The sequence below is a fragment of the Pteropus alecto genome, unplaced genomic scaffold, assembly GCF_000325575.1.
Source record: "Pteropus alecto unplaced genomic scaffold, ASM32557v1 scaffold79, whole genome shotgun sequence".
NCBI lineage: Eukaryota > Metazoa > Chordata > Mammalia > Chiroptera > Pteropodidae > Pteropus > Pteropus alecto.
Window position 1 is genome coordinate 21,529,019 of NW_006494612.1, and position 21,706 is coordinate 21,550,724.

Sequence of the window (21,706 nt, forward strand, 5' to 3'; positions counted from 1 at the left end):
TAACCGTTGTGATCTCTTTTTAAGATCATTAAAAGCCAGTGCAGGAGTATATCATATCATATATAAATTTCATATGATTATTAATTCAACATAAGAAGAAATAAATTATTCCATAAAATATTTTTTGGCACTTGGATAAATATACTTTGAAATAGTGACTGAACCAACAATCTGTTGGAAAATTTTATTTGCTATATGAGTGGAAAATTTTACTCAGAGTACTGACATTTCCTGTTTATCAAAAAAAAAAAGTTCTCTAACCTTGTAAATTTAATTCAATTGTAAATCTTATGACTTCTTGCAATGAGAGTTTGCCTTATACAATAAATAAGATGCATTTGGCAGGCTAGTTCTTAAAATAATTAAGCTTTATTTTAAAAATGAATATAGAAATAAAAAGCTAAAGTAGTAAAAATACTTAATTTAAGTTACAAATGAACTAATACCATATAAAATCTGGTTGGATGAAAACAAATATATTTCCCCTCTTTTTAAAGCCCCAAAAAAGTCAAGGAAATCAAGGCGGGTTTCACAACGTATTTATCTAGTAATTTAGAGCTTTTTCAAAAGCTCTAAAAATTCTTTCATTATAGATTATTAAGAGAAGAGAAAGGGTTATATCAGTCTTGGGTACGTTTTAACCTTGATATTGTTTTATATTTCATGTGGTGAAAGAGAGATACAAACAAGTAACTGCAATTTGGGATTTATGATCTAAATTTCAATTCCAGTTTCAATTAATTAACTGGATGAGAAAGGCAGTTCTTTTCACAAGCCTTCATTTTCTGCAACCATGAAATAAATTGTTGACAAAAGCAAAGAGAAGTTTTAGAGTGTCAGAGTTAAAAAAAATGTTACTACGGAATGACAGTATTTCACATCTATCATGCCTCAGGAGCTTTATAACCATTTTTAAATAATTTTCACAGTAATCTTAAGAATAGATAATATCTCCATTTTGCCACTGAAAAAAACAGATTTTTAGAATTTTCTTTAACTTACCCAAGGTCATATAAGTGGTAAATGAGAAAGCCAGCATTTAAAACCAGCTCTAAGTGAGCAGGGAGACAGGGCCTTCCAAACCTAGGCTCATATAAGTTAAATAAATTGTGCAAGCCCTCACTGCTAGACTGAGGGAATGATGTTTTATAATACTAAATACTTTGTGACACTAGGAAAAAGATCCAGTTTCTTTGAGCTTCACTTCCTCATCTGCAAAATGGTATAAGTAGTAAGTAAAGCACAGTATCTGGTACATAATGAACAATCAACAAATATTTGTTTTCTAAAATCCAATATTTTTAAAGCCCTTCCAATATTTTAATCTTGAGAAGACAGGGATTGTTATATCCATTTTATATGGGCATATACTGACACCAAGATCACAACAATCAATACCATGGCCTGTTATTAAATATGCCCCTTGCTGTGATTAAAACAAAAAAAAAACCTGCGTCCAGTTTCCATCCAAAAGAACTGATTTTTACTTAAATCATAAAGTTAAAATCAGCTATTATGGAGAAAATACCTAATTTTTATTAATAAAGATGATTTTAGAAAGTCTGTGGAAATTTTTAATAATTATGAGAAACATGTCTTCAGAGGATGGTTTTAAAGCAGTTTTTTGTTTTTTTTTTTAATCTTGGGCAATAAATAAGGAAATTACCTCTTGAGATAGATCTTTATTATGCCCATGATTCAATAAAACAAAAAGTTAAATGATACAAACCTCTTCTATAAAAAAGCCCACATGCACCACATACATTTAAACTATTAAGAAAACGTGACTGATACTGACAAAGGGAAAGGATGTCCAACAAATTCAATAGTCAAGTCACTCTACGATGACTATAGCTTTAGGAAAGATGCCTTCATTTTCACAAGAACTGAAAGGTCATCACTTAGAGGAACTGCCTGAAGCTTTTCTTTAAAAAACTAAACGGTTATATGCATATGTGTGCAATTAAGAGGTAGACTTGATTTCTATTTCAGAGAATATGACGCAACTTTCCAGAGTATTAACATTAAATAAAACTGGTAAATTCATGTCTGGGGATAAAGCTGCACAATGGTATCATTCAAGATAAAATCAGTGACCCCATTTAGGTACTAAAAGCAGTCTGCAGTCCCTTTCAATATTTCACACTAGGGGCTTTGGTATGGTTAAGGCATTCTCTGATCAAAAAATGCAGTTACCCTGACAACAAGTAACTGCAGGGATTCTGCATTCTAATTTGACATAACTAGACTATGGATTTAAAGGTCAGCTAGCAGCTGCTGATGGCTCTAGCACCAGCAGATGCTGGTTGTAGCGTCAAGTATTCTTTGCCACATGTGAGACCAGATGGAGCTTCGGCGCAGACCAATGTGTAATACTTAAGAATTTAAATGCTGAAGCAGGAGTCCTATTTTTTAGTCATCAAATGCTTTTTTCCATACACCTATAAGTCATGTCTTGAGGTTAAACCAGCAAAAATGTTCATTCATGTTTATTTTTGAAATATACTACTTTCCTCAGGGAAAAGTATACGAACAGGAAAATTATTAGCATTGGGCAACTTAATCTCCCTGGGCTTCAGTTCCTCATCTCTAAAATCAGGGTAATAATACTACTGATTTTTTAGGGTTATATTTATATATATATATATATGAGTGTTCATGTACAAAATGTACAGTGCTCTCAAAAAATGTTGTCTTATCATCTAATTTTATTTTGGCTCTTAAGCATATAAACTGAGATGTTGCCTCCTACCCATTCTCACCACACATTTCTACCTACCTAAGATCCTTTCCTCAAATTATTCTTTCCATATGGCATGAGACTGCCCAAACCTTCACTACTCGCTTCTTCCTTTTTGCCTTTACTAACTATACTACGTACTTTCACACCAATATTCACTTGCCAGCTTTGGGTATTCTCTACTATTCATGTGTACATCTCTTCTCCCTGTCTAAACTGAAAGGTCCTTGGGGTGAAAGGCTATGTCTTATATTGCCTTACATCTGACAAAAGACATAGCACTCAACGCAGGCACTCGCTGTATTCTCATTGACTCTTCTTTGCAATTTATAGCTAGCGTGAAAGGACATTTCAGCTGATTAAGACCTATAATGTATTAAGTACATCTCTGATTTCTGAAACAACACAAACCAAGTGCCTCTCTTATATTCTCAGGACTTCCTCATGCCAAGCTAAAGGCTAAGAGGCTGTGGGTAACATCTACATACTTATTAACAGTTACTTACATGATCTTGCCTAACTTAATATTTAAAATTCTACATAGAGCAATTCAGTGAGATTTCAGTGATGAAAAGATCTCTCTTTATTGGTAATGAAATGCATTTAAATTTGACAAGGTGGCCTTCAGTATATAGTTTCTAAAATGGGTCCATTACATTGTAAACATTAATATACAGAGTTAACTTTGATGTATATATTTCACTAGAACATAAATCTTTTTCCCTTCATAGAAGAAAGTAGCCCTTATATCTGAATTAGTTCATGTTGAAATTTTATAATGAAAGTCAGCTGCAGTTCCAGAAAACAGCTGGTGTTTTTTGCTTCTCCACTTCCACAAAGAAATATGTAATGCGTCAAGGAATAAACTATCTCAAAACCATAAATTGCTTACATATTCATGTGAAGACAACTAACAGTGCATACAGACAATAGATGTTCAATGTGTGTTCAATTTTTACAATATTTGTTGAATAAAACAGTATATTACTCTAAACTATGTATTGATGCTACTTAATATGAAGGGCATTTTACTAGGTGCTATAATATATAACTTAAATACAGTCTCCTGGAAAATTTTAGTAAATATAAAACAGTGATTCTCAACCAGGAGATTTGTATCAAAATTACTTGGGGAACTTTTCTAAAAGATAGCAACGACCACCACCAATATAAGTGTCTGGACTTCATATGTAAAGATTCTTTTCAGATGATTCTAATGTGCACTCTAGGTTATAAATCAAGAAAAATACAATGACTCAAAAAAAGCAATACTCAACACAACATTTTTGATGTGAGTATAATATTTTTCTTCACAAAATAGATATAATATTGAACACATATGTAATCTGAATTTTTGCTATAGAAATACATTCATTTTAAATGTACCAAGAGAGACTTGCTATTCTAAAGAATACAACTGTATAGACTTTTATAACTTGACTAAGTTTGTATGAAACTACCCTTTGATTATTGAGTTTCATAAACATAAATATCTCATTTATTTAAAGTGAGTTTTCACTACACATATATGTTTTTTCTGCCAATTACTGAAAGGCCCATTCATAAAAATGATTAAAAATTTCATTGTTGCATTAAAAAGAAAATAATGGACATCTCATTTTACTAAGTATATATGTAATTTTTACATTGAAAACACATCAAAATAAAATTGGCATAATATATCCTATGAGAACATACACAAAAATTACCTTCATTTCTTCTACAACTTTTAGGACAGTCTTTTATTATACTGTATTTTATAAATGTTATAAACTTATAAATTTATTGATAAATTTTCAGTTTTGTCAAATGCAATACTTAACTAAAGTTATATAATTTTAAGGATTAAAGGTCACTTAGAACAACCTCTCAGTTATACAGATTTATAGTCTTTGAATTGTGTTATTAACATAAATTCAATATCCTGAGAAGCACTGTGGTACAGCCACATTCATTTTCAGCTGATCAATGGTTAGTGCAGGATTAGAGCCCACACTCTCAGTCTGGCTCTTAGGCTACTCTGAGAAGCCAATGCTTCTAGTTTTCTTTCCAACAACATAGCTCTTCTTGTTTTTAGGGTACTTTTCTCTAGGAATTTTGCCATAAATTTAACTTCCAAATGAAAATGTTAATATTTCTTCTCACAAGTCTCCTTTCATAGGCCTTTATAGTGAAAGGGAACAAAATAGGTCCTTGCCACTATTTTCACTTAACTCCAAAGAGGATTGTAACTCAGTGTAAACAGAAGGCTATGGGATTGTTTCCCATGATCCTTATGCTACAAGACATGTCCAATAAGATTAGCAGACTATCCTCTTTCCACTGAAATTATTTCCATTTCCTTTTACCCTAACATCATCTCTGAGATTTAACCTTCTGTGCCTTTTTGTAGCCATATGCATAAGTTTTCACCTAATTATCCTAATTCTAATTTTATTTAAATGATTTCCTAAATCACAAATGAAACTTTACATGTGTCATCCCTTATTAACAAGCTTTCCAACCCCTAAGAATGAAAACAGAAGACCTCTGTATACTCAAATGCCATCTGACTAGATCTAAGTCAGTTTTCAGTATCTTTGAACTATATTTCTGGAAGGTTCTGGTGGGATCTGATCATGCAGCCCTCAGTCTAATGCACTGATTCTGTGGAACATAAAAGTAGCCTGGATTCTGAGACAACATGGCCAGTGGCTATATATAAGCTACCAGATGTTTCTCACACAAATTATTTTTCATTGTATCACATATCGTTTAGAAAAATCATAAGATCTGAGCTAGGAGAAATTGTATAAAGGTCCACCATCTTCACTTGGAAGATTTGTGCTCACTCTTGGCTCTATGTTCACAGAATCTGGGTAATATTAAGCAAATCACTTATGTACGCCATGCCTTGTGTTCATCTGGAAAGTGGTGATAATTCAACTTACCTCATGAGAAGCTGTGAAAATCTAACAAAATAATATATTAAAGTAGCAAAAAATAAGTAAGTATTTTACCTATATACTTCCCTATATATAACTAAAAGTCATTCATATCTTAATACTATACTTCTGAATCCTAGTGTGCCATTAACATCTAGAATTCAACATAAATATCTTAGTACTCTTCCAGGGAAAGTGCTGTTAATTAAATTATTTACCAATTTTTAGAGCCAATAATTATCAATAAATGTGCTAGTGCTTTTCAACTTTGTCATCCAACATTTTGTACTACTTAAAATAGTGCTAAATTTGGGAGTGAGTTGGGTAGAAGAAAAACATAGAAAAGTAAATATATTTTTATATCTGTTGAAATGGCATTATTTAAGGCCATAGAATAGAAGACTAATGGGTGACCTAAGAATGAGAAAGAATATTTCCCAGAGGATAGTCACCAGCTGGATTTTATCCTTATTTAGACAAGAACAGGAGGAAATTAGCTTAAATTTCATTTGGTGTAGAATAATGGAAGCAAGCTATGAAATCTAATTCCCAGGGAATCTCTTCTTCAAAATAAGAGAGACTTACTGCCTACCATGGTTTCAGTGCAGCCCTGATTTTAAGTATGAGAAAAATACTAGATGAAGTTTTAGTTGTCCCTCTCTATAATCCCCATCAAGAGAAGAAAACAAGCAATTACAAGCCTATTATGCAACAGGTGTTTTCACTTGTATTCATTTCATCTTCACTGGAAATTACTTTTCCTACTTCCCAAGCAAAGATACAAACTCTGAGAGTTTAGTTTGCCCAAGGTCATTGAGCTAATAAAAAGCAGAGTTAGAATACAACCCTGACCGATCTCCAGAGCCCATCCTATGCACTGTACTAACCTATAAGCCTTGCTCACTCTGGCACTTTTTAAATGACATTATTTCCAAGATACAGATTTATTTATTTGTTTGTTTTATTTCCAGGATTTAGAAGTACCCGAAACCAATATAAATTGGCAATAATGTACTTATTGAGCTATCTAATATGTGCCAAATATATAAGATCTCTATAGATATTATCTCACTTGATAATAACAGCTACCATTTGAGATATGTACAATTATTATCATCATTTACAGATGGAAACCTAAGCCTCAGAATGTATGCTAAGAAAGCTCATGCCCAAGGGACTAAAGAAGTGGGGCCTTTCAAAGTCAAGGGAGGCACAAGTGGGGACATACTTTTCACCCTGCCATGCCCAAGGGTAGTGAGAAGCAATAGTATCAGGAGCTCAGATCACAGGACACCCAAACCCGAGCACAAATTTCACTTCTAGTTTTTACCATGTCATAGACATTTAGAAGTAAAAAGAGCCAATTGAAATCATCTGGTCCAATCCTTTTATTTTTACAGACAAGGAATCTGAGGACCAGGGTGAGGTTAAGTACTTTCTCTAGGGTCAGAAAGCTAATTAGTGACAGAGTTAGCAATAAATCATTTCCATGAAAAGACATGCTTTCAAAGTGAATTCAATTACCTTGTACTCTCAAGTGGCTAGTGAGAACACCCATGTAGCTAGACAATCTCCGATGTTTCTGTGTAGTAGATGTAACCCAAGGGGATCTAAAAAGAACTTTGCAACAGCACAATCTCATTCAGCAATCTTTAAAATTGCTAAATTGAATCAACTCATTGTTACGGGTAGTATTCATACCAATTTTCTTTTTGGTCCGAAGTTGTGGTTTCAGCCATGTAAACACCCAAGTATTTTCATCTCTTTTCTAGTAGATAAGACATATAAAATTTCACATATGCTTGAATATAAGGGTAAAATTATTATTATTATTTTTTGGTATTTATAAGCTTTAGATGACAAATTCCCTAAGAAAAGGATTCTTTTGAAATTATAACTTTTTCTACAGGTCAAGAATTATCTATTTTGTCATTAAATGACGAATCTACAGGTCTCAGTGGTAATTCATTGGTATTAAGAATTTAATAACCAAATACAGTCTTACAAAGTATTTAAAAGGAATGGAAAGTATTTTCACATGAGGCTTTCTTTGAAAGTTAATTTCTTTCAACGTACTAAATACATCTACCTAGAGATCCAAATGTTTGCCTTTAGAACATATTAAATTAGTAAACAATAAGTGGGAAATATCAGTAAACCAAAAAGTTATACAAAGTTAGAATGGAAATGGGTAAAAATACAAACGACCATTCAGTCAACAGTCAATAGCAAACACCTACTAATCCGCCACATAATAAAGTAAAATAGAAGGTGAACACATGAAAAAAGAATGAGAACAAAAGTGCAGAGTCTGTGGAAATTCATCCCGATGAGGGGAAAAATCACATCAATTAAAATATATTTTGGAATACCATTGGGGCAGCGGGGAGGAAGAAGATATACTGACAAGAGATCATTCTAATAGTTGTCAAATCATGTAGTTTGACACTGAGGATTCCACACTTTATTAATTTAACCCAAAGTTTTAAACATTTTCAGAAACAGAAACCCTTTATCATACTTGACATTTCAGAATGTGTTAATGCTAAAATTCTGCATTTGATAGTGTCCTTTTAGTAAAAACTGGGATAGGCTGCAATGTCCATTTAACATAATATATAAAGTCAAATGTTCATATTGTATGTCTAGTACAGGAAAGTCAATTTGTTAATGACTATTATGACTATACAATACTCGAGCTTCAAGGATATTTCATAGTTATTCGATATCAACTATGCTTAGATTTTCTTGTCCTAGGAGACATTCCTCAAATTAAACCATTCAGATTTAAGAATGCCACCAACAGAAAAGAATAGCAGCATCTAATTTCATGTCAAAAAAGAAGTTCTGTTCAGTAGCAAGTATAAAGCAAAGTATTTTCCTTCCTGTATCTATTAAAGAGAATGATTGACAACAGTTTGTTCACCTCAACTTCACATTTCTCCACAGCAGAAAGCTCTCAAGGTGACCTCCCTAAATGAAATGAGTGACAATCTAGGTTTTATTTGAAACTCTGATCATCTAGAAAGTGTTCGCTGGTTTGGGATTCCTCAGCAACCTAGAGACCTAATAAGATGATCAACAGATTAATGATTGTGTATTGCTAGTGATTTACATAATTTTATTACTTTATTTAACAAACACCGTGTGGCAGGCACTGTTCTAAATACTTATGAATATTAAACTCTAACGGATCTACCATATGATCCAGCAATCTTCTCCTGGGTATTTACCCCAAAGACTTGAAAACTCATATTCGAAAAGATATTTGCACACCGATGTTCATAGCAGCATTATTCACAGTGGCCGGGACATGGAAGCAACAGAAATGTCCTACAATAGATGATTGGTAAGGAAGCTGTGGTACATATATACTATGGGATACTACTCAGCCATAAGAAGAGATGAAATACTGCCATTTACGACAACACGGATGGACCTCGAGATAATCATGCTGACTGAAATAAGCCAGACAGAAAAAGTTGAAAATCACATGATATCACTTATATGTGGGATATAAACCTAAAAGCAGCAAATGAACAGAACAAACAGAGACTCATGGACATGGACAATAGACTAGCGGTTACCAGAGGGTAGAGGATGAGGGGAGGGGGGAGTTAGAAGGGGTAAAAGGGGTTAAATATGTGGTGACGGAAAGAAATCTAACTATGGGAGGTGAACACACAGTGTAAATATATATATGCCTTACTGTTAAAGTGTACAGATAAAACTTATTAGATTTCATTAACCAATGTCACCATAAAAAAATTATTAATTTAAAAAGTATATATTAAACTCTTTTGAGTCCCTTAATAGTCATAACAATCATATTAGGTGAGAACTATTATGGCCATTTTCCAGATAAAAAACTGCGGCAAGGGAGGTAAATAATTTTCTTGAGATCACACAACAAAAGTAATCCTTTCTTAAAACTCAGCAATGGTCAAGCTTTTAGCATGACACTCTAACCTTTTCTGGGCCTCCCCACTAAATAGCAGTTTTTGATGAAAAGTCAGTCAGAATGCAACATTGAAAACTGTCTAATAATAATAGATGGGTTTATTAAGAGTTTTCTGTGTCAGATACTATGCTAAGGGTTAACACGTATTTTTAAAAATCCAATATTTAATCTTCACTCTACACAATCATATAAGGAAGGTACCATTCCCATTTAAATGATAAAGTAAAGCTGTGGTTGGCTAATAACTTTCTCACTGTTAAACGATTAATAATGGAAAGAAAGGTTCATACCCGGCCTTTAAGGCAAAATGACTAAGAAATGATGATTCAGTCTGGTTGTTTTTCTCCTATTTTTGCCTTAAATTCTTAAGGTAAGTCCTAGAATTCTACTAGAAACGTATTTAAATTATCATAAACTAGCATAACTTGCAAAATAAAACTATTTTTGAAAGACTGCCTCAACATTTATACGACCTAAATGTTTTGAATTTATTTCCTAGTAAAGCCTTTTTTTGGATATTATTCTATTTGAGTTCTTTTTTGAGTTAAGTGTTTTATAATACTTAATGAATTTAAAAATATTTTAGGGCTTAACAAGTTCAGGAATTTATTCAATAAGTGGTATTCTAAAATAATAATGGACTTTTAAAATCTAGCGACCAATCCTCTGCCCCACAAAAACAAAAGTTTGTATAAGCACTTCTGTCAACTGCTGCTCCTCTCTCAAATCTCCTTTGCTGGGGTAAAGAATTTTCACTGTTTTATAGCCCTCCAAACACTGCAAAAATGCTCCAAAGCCTTTCAAGTCACGAGATCCCTCTTGATAGTGAATATAGCAACGTAGTCCCAAAAGGACTTAATTCTAAGCATACCCTTAGATAAGAGAGGCCTATATATATCCAGGTATTACTAGATATGCTTGCGATGAGAAGGCTAGCTAAGAATTCTTAGATGAGGTACCAAGAAAATGTCCTACGTGGAAGATCAGATAATATATTGCCCTCCTTTAAGTGTAGACAATTATTTTTTATTTCATGCAACTTGATTATTAGCATTAATAATGACAAGAATAAAAATGCACTAATGTAAGTGGTTAAGTACTTAGCCTCCCAACAATTAACATTTTCTGTAAAATGAATCAAGGGCCTATTTTGTAAAACATTTGTTTTTATCTCTGAGCCTATAGTTTTACATTTGTCTGTTAAGCCAGGTTCCAATTGAATTTACTGCAAATGACACACAGTAATATATGACTCAGAGTATGTATAAATATAACATTCTCTTTTCTGAGACTTTTCATTGGTACAAGGAAAAGACTTAGGCACTGTATTAATACATAAGGCTAGAATTCGCATTCCTCTTTAAAATGCAAGAAATAGAAAACATTGCAGAGAGGTAAATGACTAATCTGCAGTCATATTGTCGGTGAGTCTTCTGATTACAAAAATATTCCACAAATATTTAGAAAAACTAACTGAATAAACCTTCTCTCAACCTGCTCCGCTTGCCTCTCTAGGTAGTTATGAATCATTCTACAAATGAAAGGCAGGTCTGTGCCACTGGACAAATATATTAGAAATTAATAAATTTAAATCACCTTGTAGAATGTACTCAGTGTTTCCAACTCTGCCCAAATGCTTTGAGGCCGGTAGTGAGAGTATTATGATGACCGCCTTTTAGGATGAGGAAATTAGGGCCTACGGTATTACCCCAAAGCAATTGAACTGAGAGCACACAGTCAATTCACGCAGTGATCCCCCATATTTTCCTCTAGATTCCAGAATCTAAGAGTTCGCTCCTTTCTCACATCCGCACTGCTTCATTACATAGTCTGAGGGCAATGTTTGGCCTGCTGAATGTTTATGATATTTCATATGTACTATTTAATTCTGTCTTATACTCTCCTGTCTTGGTCCCATCTCCTATAATCTCACTGTAGGTTCTTGGAGACCGTGGAAATCCTCTGTGGAACTGCCAAACAACCCCTAGCATGGAGCCAAGGGCCGTAAGTTTTTTTAAAATCCTTGTTCATTCACTAACTAGATGCAAAAGTTTTGGGAGACCTATCCTTGGAGGAGTGGGAGGGAATCATATACCACAGGCAAACTGGGCTTATTTATTACACAATTCTTTATTTTTTAATTCTGTAGAAATTCACTAATTTTCTCATTTTTCTAGTTTCAAAAAATACTGTAACAAATTTTTATGAGAATATTCATATTGAAAATACTACTGTATTTTCAATAAAGCAGATATTCTCAAAAAATTCTGGTGGGGAATGTAACTTTCCTGGACATAATTTATCAATAGGTAAATATTTTAAATTGCAATTCCAACAATTCCAATTATAAAAGTGTTGTCTAAGAAATAACTAGAGGAGTTCAAATGCATCCCAAAACTTTTACCTTTAACATGTAAAATTAGGAGACAAACCCCAAATACTAGCTACAATCCAAGCCTTCTCCCTAAATTCAGTGACGCTTAAGACAGTGAGTGTCAGATAAACTAGTTCTTTGCTTGCTAAATAACTTTCATATGACTGAAAATAATTTCTATGTATTTTTTATCATTTAATTTTAAGAACTACAATTTTTCCTCCATTCATACAAATTAAGTTTAGCCTGTGAGTAAATCACATACCTTGATTACATGATGCTTTTCCTGGAACACAGGAATCTTAAACATTTGACACCAATACGTTGTACCTTTGTTTGGGATGAGGACCTGTCTTAATAAAAAGGAGAGGTGAACACAAAGTCACATTCTCTAGACAAGCTATTAAATACAACAATGTATGTAAAAACTCTTAAACGCTTTCAAAAAACCCACCCTTCCAGTCATAAAACACAAAAAAACTTACGTCCTGATTTATCAGGTCAAAGTATGGTATGGCTGTAGATAACACATTGGTTTTCTCAGGATTCAACAATCTTAGACTCTTGGTGCCACGATTGGAGCTGTGGTACTTGGGACCAGCTTCTCCCACATCTTCATGATGATAGGCCCAGATCACCCTCATAGTGCTCTCCTGGTGATCAGACATAGGCATGATTATGTCTCATGAGAGAACTTCCCTTATCACTAAGTTGAGTTTAAAGAATTCTATTTAAAGCAGGATATAAAAAAATAAATAAATAAAAAATAACAAAATAAATAAATAATGCAAGATATAGAAGTGAAGAAAAGAGAATAGTGACATTTGGAGTTCTCAATATGCTCTCTAACGATAATTGTGTAAATCTGATTAAGTCATTAAGTATCCAAATAGACAAGTTTTGAGGGGGAAGAAACTGTCTCTCTCAGCACGCACGATTCTATGTTCCAAAACAGAGTGAAGGATGACTGACTTAGGAGTTATGCTTTCATGTACACAGAAACAGCAAATCATCGTCACGCTAAACCTCCAAACTAGCAACTGGTAGTCACCAAGCAAATATTCTTGTTAAGCAACAGGGATTTGGGGAAATTAAAACCTGTTCGAATACTATGAAACATTTCATTGTAAATACAATGAAAATTAAAATTATGTTCCAAGTCAGAGTTTTTACTTTCACAATAGATTTTTCTCAGTCACATGTATGAATTTACATAAAATTCAAATATAGGAGGAACTTCTGATTCTGGATTGGGTTATTATCCTAGAATCTAACAGTCATTTTATAAATCCTAGGACTTTCCAAGGGACTGTGGTATCCCAGCTAGAAAAAGTATTGTCAGGTGAAATTGGTTTCCATTTAGCAACCAAAAGAAATTGCCCAAAGGGTGGTGGGGAAAGGGGGAGAGTTTGCTGGAGTATAAAGAAATTGTTCAGTCCTCCCACAGATAAAGGTGCCTTTGCCAGACCTTTGTAATAAGAACTTTGAAAATAAATAATAAAGCAAAAGCTACTTATTTTAAAAGCTATATTCTTTCTTAATAAGTCAAATGACTGTAATTATTATTCCAATTAAAGTATAATTACACTGTATATTACATAAAAAGTGATCCATGTCTTTGTATGTGTTTTTTCCTTCCTTTTTTACTCTTTAGGTTGAATGTTAATGAAACGGCTTCAGATTTCTGCATTCCCATTTTAAAGCTTTGATTTACTAAATAAAAAATAATAATTTTATTGGTCTATACGAAATAAAATTGAGCCAAGAAATTCGTGGAAAATTCCAAAGTACCACATGAATTATACACTCTCTAAATATTTAATTTGCATATGCATAAAGATATTAATTTTTGCATGAAGTCTGACAGTAAGAAATCTTGTATAATATGTTGATGAGCGATTTTAATCAGTCTACTATTCATCTTAATTTTTCAGAAATTTACAAAGATGAATCAGTTACAAATCAGATGAATTATATACTAATATTCAGTATCATAATTCTCTTATGCAATATATTTCTTACAACCTTTATCTATTGTCTATTTTCAAACTTTATAAAGAAGCTAAAAATCTTTTATAAGTCAAGTCATACACATTTTAAACAGCTCTTCAAAATTTTAGATTCGCTCACAAAAAAAATTGCCTTTACTGATATTTATTGTCTCAGAATTTTTTTTGTGTGGCTTATAAAGAAAATTTTAAAATATTCCCAAAAAGAATTGTGACTTCGTTGTCAAGGTTATTTTTAAATAGCTGTTCCTTTTATTCTGTAAAGGGTTTCACAACAGTAAATATAAATTATCATGAGTGCATTCACTCAGAGGCTTCTTACCGTAATGGTCTTGTCATTTATGTCGCATGTATGCAGTTCTCTGGTAAATTCAATTACTGTGTGTGTGCTATTTTCCATGGCATATTCTAGGTGATAATCTTGCTGATCGTCTTTTTTCAACTCTCTATTTGCATTTGTAAAATAATCCTGTGGAAAATATGAAAAAGAAAAATCAGGATATCCTAAATTTGGAGGGAAAAGAATTTAGATTAAGAGTATTTACAGGACCTTAAAAAACTGATACTGGGTTTGCTTATTACAAAATCCTATGTCTATAGTCATTTTTCAAAACCTGGAAATTTCCAAGGGGCTGGATTCCCAACTAGGGAATCAATTCCCTAGGAAATTGGTCCATATTTGAACTTCCTGCCCTTCAGGAAAAGGCAATGTGGATTTTTTTAAAATTCATTTATTTAAGTAATTTGTTTGTTTCTTTTATTATGGCGACAGTAATTAATGAAATCCACTAAGTTTCAAGTGTACAATTCAATAGTAAAGCATATATATATATATATATATATATTGCATTGTGTGTTCACTGCCCATAGTTAGATTTCTTTCTGTCACCACATATTTGACCTCTTTTACCCCACCTATCCCTCCCCTCCCCCTCCACCCTCTGGTAACCACTAGTCTATTGTGTAATACCACAGTGCATCAAAAGAGATGGAATAAAGGAACATTCAAGATCACTGAGTACTTTTCATATATTGTGCAAATGAAAAGAGGAACTTCAACACTGTGAAATGCCTTCCCCAAAAGTAAAATAACTAGTTCATGAAAAAGCCAGAACCAGCCCCAAGGTTGGCACTTTTTCCACTATTCCCATGATGGACCTTCCCTTCCACTCTCCTAAAAGCAAGGAGACCCATCCTGAGGTGATAGGTTGTTGTAGTATAAGCTTAATGGTATATGCTTATTAAAATGAAATGCAATGAAAAATAAGAAAAGAAATTAGTTGAAATACAAAATATTAAAAAACCAGGGAAGTTTTGTTTTTGTGGATCAGCTATAATTTTTGTACTTAAATTGTTCAATGGCATACAGATCCCTTCCAGGAGGCAGACAGATGCAGTGGGGAGGGCATGGGCTTTGAAATAAAATGACCGGGATCTGACCCACAACTCTACCTTTAAATGCCCTGAAGAACTGTTGAAGTCAAACTCTGTGAGCTTTTGTTCTAACATGAGTACAATGGGGGTAATACAGACCTATTTATGGATTTTGAAAGATTAATAAACGAAATAGCATATGAGAGAAAAAACTGCTTACCAGGGTTAGTGGCCATTCAATGATCATTTCATCCCCTCTTTTGCAATACAGTTTGTTTGTTTTTCCAAAATATTTCTCTATGCCTTTTATCAGTAGCTTACTATGTTGAGAGTTATAAAAATCTTATTAATTTTCATCTCTTAGAGAAGACACATATTTTGCTTTAATTATACTGGTTTTTCAGTACATAATTTTAATAAGTCACAAAGAGTTGATTTAGAATATACATGCTGAAACATAATTATAACGACTTTTACTAACACTAACATAACATTTGAAGAAATGATTGGCAGAGAAAATACAGTATAGAAGAAAAAACCTTAAATTGTCTATAAATGTCACACTCAAATGGATGGCATTTGTCATTTTTATTCCTACTACCTTTCTAAGGTAGTTATCAAGTGTGTGTAAATCTGGCACACCCAGAGTCCCAGATCTAGATATTGTTCAAACCCCACATTATTGGCAATGCTCAGTGCCTAACTAACCTTTTTTCACTCTAGTAACTACAAATTACTGAATATATATGATGCACCAGGCCTGGTTTAGGCAATTTACATGTATTAAACTCATTTAGTCTTCATATGAAGTCTATGAGATAAAACTCTATTTCACAGATGAAGACACTGAAGCACCAAGAGGTGAAGCACCTTGCCCAGGACCACACAGTTTGTGAACAGCAGTATAGCCAGTATTCAAATACAAGCAATCTGTTCTACAGCGTAGTGGCCACTTCTGGAAAAGTAAGGGTTAGTTTATTTTTCTGTCTACAGAAAATATCTATATCAAGATTTTTCACATAAAATGTTACTTTTCCTATTGCTAAAGTTGGGGTTTATCAAAAAATTATTCTGAGAACGGGCTGTAATTGTAAAACCAATTCAAATGAAATATTCCTATGATACTGTTATTTTCCCACTTGTAATCACAAGGATTTTAAATATATAAATGAAATAGCAATGCCTATGGACAAAAAGGATTTAGATAAACTAACTGTGCCTTTTCACTAAGCTCACATTTCATTACACAATTCAAGTAATCACGGTTTTTACAAACAAAGAGAATACAATACAGAATGTAATCAGTTCAAAGAGAAGAATAATTATCCTAGTCTTGCAAATATGTTTCCAAAACCATTAGTCCCACAAAATATCTGGCTGGCCTGCCAATTTTCCATTCGTTCTATTTCCATTCACCAACACCGATTCCTTCCAGCTAGCCCACCTTTTTCTGGCTTTTCATATAACTTAGCTATAAGAAAGAAAATGGGAGAAACTTCACTCAGGTCACATTAAAAATCCTTGAGCTCATCTGCCCTGTGTAAATCACTGCGTGTTCACTATTTAGGAAAGACAGCTCCCAATCATGTCAAAGTTCTAAATTCCTGGAAAAATGTAATTGTCTAAAAAAGCTGATATCTTCAACCTTCTTAAAAGAAAACATGAACAGATTTGATTAAAACTAAAATCAAAATATGAAATAGCCTAACCACCACTGTAATTCCATTATATTTTTTTTCACATTACCCAATTTTTGTGGGCTATTTGGAGACATACCTTCAGATTAATTATCAAAATAGTATTATTAGTTACATGTCTACTTCAGCTGGGCCCCTTCTAATGCTTGGAAATCCTTGCTGTTTTCTCAGGAGGCCTCCCAAGACAGATATTCTAAACCTTCTCTGTGCAAGATGCCAACATCTCTCAGTTTATGATCATACATCTCATTTTATTAAGAAAATTTCAGCTAAGATACATGAGCACTCACATCTTGCCTTTTTTCTATCCTAAATAATATCTACTTTATGGAATCATAAAATACACTTAATCTAAAAGAAAACCTGAAAAGAGAAAAACAAAATAAGGCTTAGATGGAACAAGTAGAAAACAAATAGATGTAAATGAAAGAGAAATATTAAAATAGATCCTACAGACATCAAAAGGTTAATAATATTATGCACACCTTGATGCAAAAAAACCTTGAATAATTTAGATGAGAAACAGAGTCCTCGAAAGACACAAACCGGCAACTAATTCAGAGAAACAGATACTCTGAAGCCCTATAATCTACTCATTGGTAAAAAACTCTCCTACAAAGAAAAGTCTAAGCCAAAGTGCTTTCATTTGGAATTTTATCAATATTTAAGGAAGAGATAATACCAATCCTTCAAAACACACTTCTAGAAAGTAAAAAAGGAGAGAGTACTTCTCAACTCATTTTTTGATACTAGTAGTACCTTGATACCAAATTCAAACTTTATAAGAAAACCTACAGATCGATATCTCTCATGGGCCTAGATGAAATTTCTTAAAAATATATATTAGCAAATACAACCCAGTGATATATTTTTTAAAAAAAGGATAATATAACATGACCATGCAGAGTTGGTTCAACATTAGAAAATTAATCGGTGCAATTCATTATATCAAAAGTTTAAAAAAGAAAAAACAGTCATCTTGATAAATGCAGAAAAACCATTTGAAACATTCATTCATGCTAAAATTTCTCAGTAAACTACCAACAGAAGGGTACTTCCTTAACCTTTTAAAGTGCATCCATAAAAACCTTACAGCTAACATCATACATAATGATGAAAGACTGAATTCTTCCACTCTAAATTTGGGAACGAGTAAATCTTAGGAACAAAGCAAAAATGTCCCGTATTCCCCACTTCCAGAAGGTTCCACTGTTTATTGTCCACCTCTGACACTCGGTCTGTTATTCTCATTCCCTAACATGAATAACAAAGTTCTGTCTTTGACATCATATTCTTGTCTTCATATTTCATCCTTTGGGAATCTCATTTCCTCCAAGAATTTCCAATCATCACTTTTACTTGGTATCACATATCTGACAGTCCACTGAATACCTTTACTTGGAAGTCTTATTGTCATTTTAAATGTAATATATCTAAAGTTGTATCCACCCTTTATGTGTAAGACTAGTGTTCTTGGTTTTCTCTGCTTATGCTGCTATTCTCTCACCCATCCAAATCCAAAACCACAGTCTTCTTTAACTTCCACCTCTATTACAACTCCACAGGTAGCCCCTGCTCCTATCGTGTCTTCCTTTGAAAAAATAACCGACCTTTTACATCTGCTCCATTACAACTAGTATCAATTGTCAGACTCTATCATCTACCTATTTCTGTCAAGGTCTTCCTTGAAAATCACTTTCAATGTGTCATTACATTTAATTCAATAGCATATGGTACAAGGTTCTATAATTTAGATTCAAGTTCCTCTCAAATTTAGCCTAACCTGATTTTCCAGGGTGTCTATCATTACTTTCACCACATGATCTTTATTTTCTATTATTCTCCCCAAATCCTCTGTCTTTTTCCAGCTCTTTGCTTTTGCTCATTCTTCCTCTTTCCCCTGCTGTTCTCACCCCACTGAGATATCCTCTCCATCAACTCCACCCACTGAACCACTTCATTCTCTTCAAGACTCATGATTCTATCCCCTCTATAAAGTTATCTTTGATTATTCTGACCAGAAGTGATCATTCCCTCTCTGAATCCTTATTCCCCTATTTGCATTCTCATGTAGCATGCAATATGTTCTAGACACAGCATTATCTTCTCAAATAAGTGGTAATTGCCTAGAAATAGACACCTAATCTTGTTAATCCAGTTATAAATCTGTAATTTTACAATAGTTATTTACACTGTAAATGGAACAAAAAAGAGGCAGACAACAGATTATTTTCTCACTTGCTCTCAAATATGTTTACGTATGGTTAAGATCTGATGTGGAATGTTTAACCAGATGCTAGAATAAGTTTGGGGCTACATGATCTGCCATACAGACACATCTGGCACTGAAATCTGGGAATGTTGTTATGACCTTTTAGCCCCTAAATAGACATGAATCATATGAAACTGACATCAGCATTTACAAAAAAAAAGTTTATGCATGCAATAGCTCTTTGAAATCCTCTTACACTAGGAGGGCATTCTCTACCTATTTTAAAGAAAATAAAAACAGATCTGAGAGAGATTAATCATGTTTTAGAATGTTTTCTAATGTTCTTTTAAATCCTCGGTGCCTAAAGAGTGACTTACATATATCAGAGGCTCATTAAATATGTGTTATTTTAAAAGGAGCATTCTGCCTTTCCTTTTGCTAAATCTAAATAAAAATAAAAGATAAAAACCCAAGAACCATCCTCCAATATTCACATCTTTGTATTATAGGAATTGTTTAACTTTGTGGGAGCAAAATATTCCCCAGTAGCACTATTTTTCTTCCTTCAGTCTGTATTAAGAAAACACATGGACTATAATCAAACGCAGTCTTAACAGTGTCAATATTATACAATAAAAAGTGGCATATTGGCAAACATTAAAAGCACAATCGAGGCAAGAGAAGAGAAAAAGGAAAAAAAAAACAATCTGGGTCCTTTACTTGGAAGGGTCCCAAATTTCCTATCATTCGACTGTTCTTGTGCAGAGGTAGAAAAGAAGGAAGGGAGAAGGAAAGAAAGAAAAGAAGACCTGTCAATCTTAAAAATCTTTCATGCAGATTGGCTAAACCTAAAAAAGTGTGTTCAGTGAGTTTAAGGGTTTCCTGACAGTTTGACAAATGGATATTTGTTATTCAAATAATTAAGTAAAATAGTTATCTTGTTACTATTATCTCTAAGAAAAAAATGGAGAATGAAATTGACAGTAAAACAACCAATTAAGAGTATGAATGCCAATAACATCACCTAGAAATTTATATTCACAAAACCATACTGTATAGAGCTTATGAGGTATTTAAGAAATATCATTTTTACTATCTGATTTTCACCTTTAGAATTAGAACGAATGGCATCCCTCATCCCTGCTCCCAGACTCATTTAGCAAATGGAGCCAGAAGCAGCTCTACTTTACATCAACGGTGAAGGCCATTCCTCAGTCATCTTCCTATAGTGCTTGATATTATAGGACTTTTAAAATAAAAATGGGAATTTGATCACAGTGCACTCTCATTGTCATAGCGCAGCCATTATAAAAATATAAATGTATGATATATGTATTAAATATATATTTTATAAACATCAAATAATGATAAAAGTAGGCTCTTATTAAGTGTCACTAAAAATGGACTCTATGAGAGAAGTGGGTTGAGGAAGATTAGGAGAATCATGATTCTGTAGAGATTTGTATAAGTTTAAGAATAAAAATATGTAAATGTTTTAATTAAGTATAAAAGCTGATATACAAAAGTCGTTCTTTGCACTTATGCAGTTTTAATGTTCTGTAAAGTGAAATGGGAAGTAATATTATTCTAGATCAATGGCTTTGTGTGGATTTCAATTACGTTGTAACTCAAATATCTTCATTAAGATCAGCTTCAATGTGAATTGTCACTGAGAGATTTTTTTTGTTTTTATTGTTGATTATATTAATCATGAATTTAGCTTGTTTATACTTTTTTTAAAGAAAAAATATTACCTTAGCCTTGAAAATCTGAGTTGCTAATTAGACTCAAACAATAAAGTTAGTCTGCAGTTGTGTCATAAAAATATTACTCCTGAAACATGTTCTCGCAGGATATCTTTCGTTTTGAACATGTTATGCTTTGAAAAAATTATGAAATATATCATTAAGTTTTCAAAATGCTGTATGGCAACAGAAAAGTAAGTCAGCATTAACAGAAGTTGGCATTTATCATTTAGCATGATGGCGCTAGTATTGTCACTTTCAAACTAAGATAACATACCAAAAAAGCTAGCTTTTATAATCTACAAGATTGCTGTGACCTCTTGTTAAAAAACATGATTACACAGATGTTAAATTGGTTCTCACTCATTGTCAGTCTTTTTTCTCTCTTGAATAAAATCTCTGTAACAGAAGAGAGCTTTGACTGGTGCTGTGTTAAACAGGATAAAGAGAAAACTCTTATGGGTGTAATAAAAGATATGAATAAACCCCGGTTCAGCCTGGAAAACTGAATGTAAGCACAGCTGCAGGGGGAACCTTGAGAAAAATGTTACCATCTGTCATCATTTTCTTCAACAGGTGCTTGTAGTTTTTCTTTTTCTAAATCTCAAAAGCCTTGTTCCTTCAAACATTTCTGCTTTTTATATCAATTTCTATAATAAGTGTTATGGTG

General features: G+C 33.1%; 1 protein-coding gene across 1 annotated transcript in view; it reads right to left on the reverse strand.

Moving 5' to 3' along the window:
- Positions 1–21,706, reverse strand: part of MOXD1 (monooxygenase DBH like 1) — a 78,598-nt gene that overhangs the window by 44,374 nt on the left and 12,518 nt on the right. The window contains exons 2-4 of the mRNA XM_015600063.2: positions 14,331–14,477; positions 12,485–12,652; positions 12,265–12,348 (exon numbers count right to left, since the gene is read on the reverse strand). Of these exons, the coding sequence (XP_015455549.1) occupies positions 12,265–12,348; positions 12,485–12,652; positions 14,331–14,477 (399 nt within the window). The remainder of the gene's footprint in view (positions 1–12,264; positions 12,349–12,484; positions 12,653–14,330; positions 14,478–21,706) is intronic.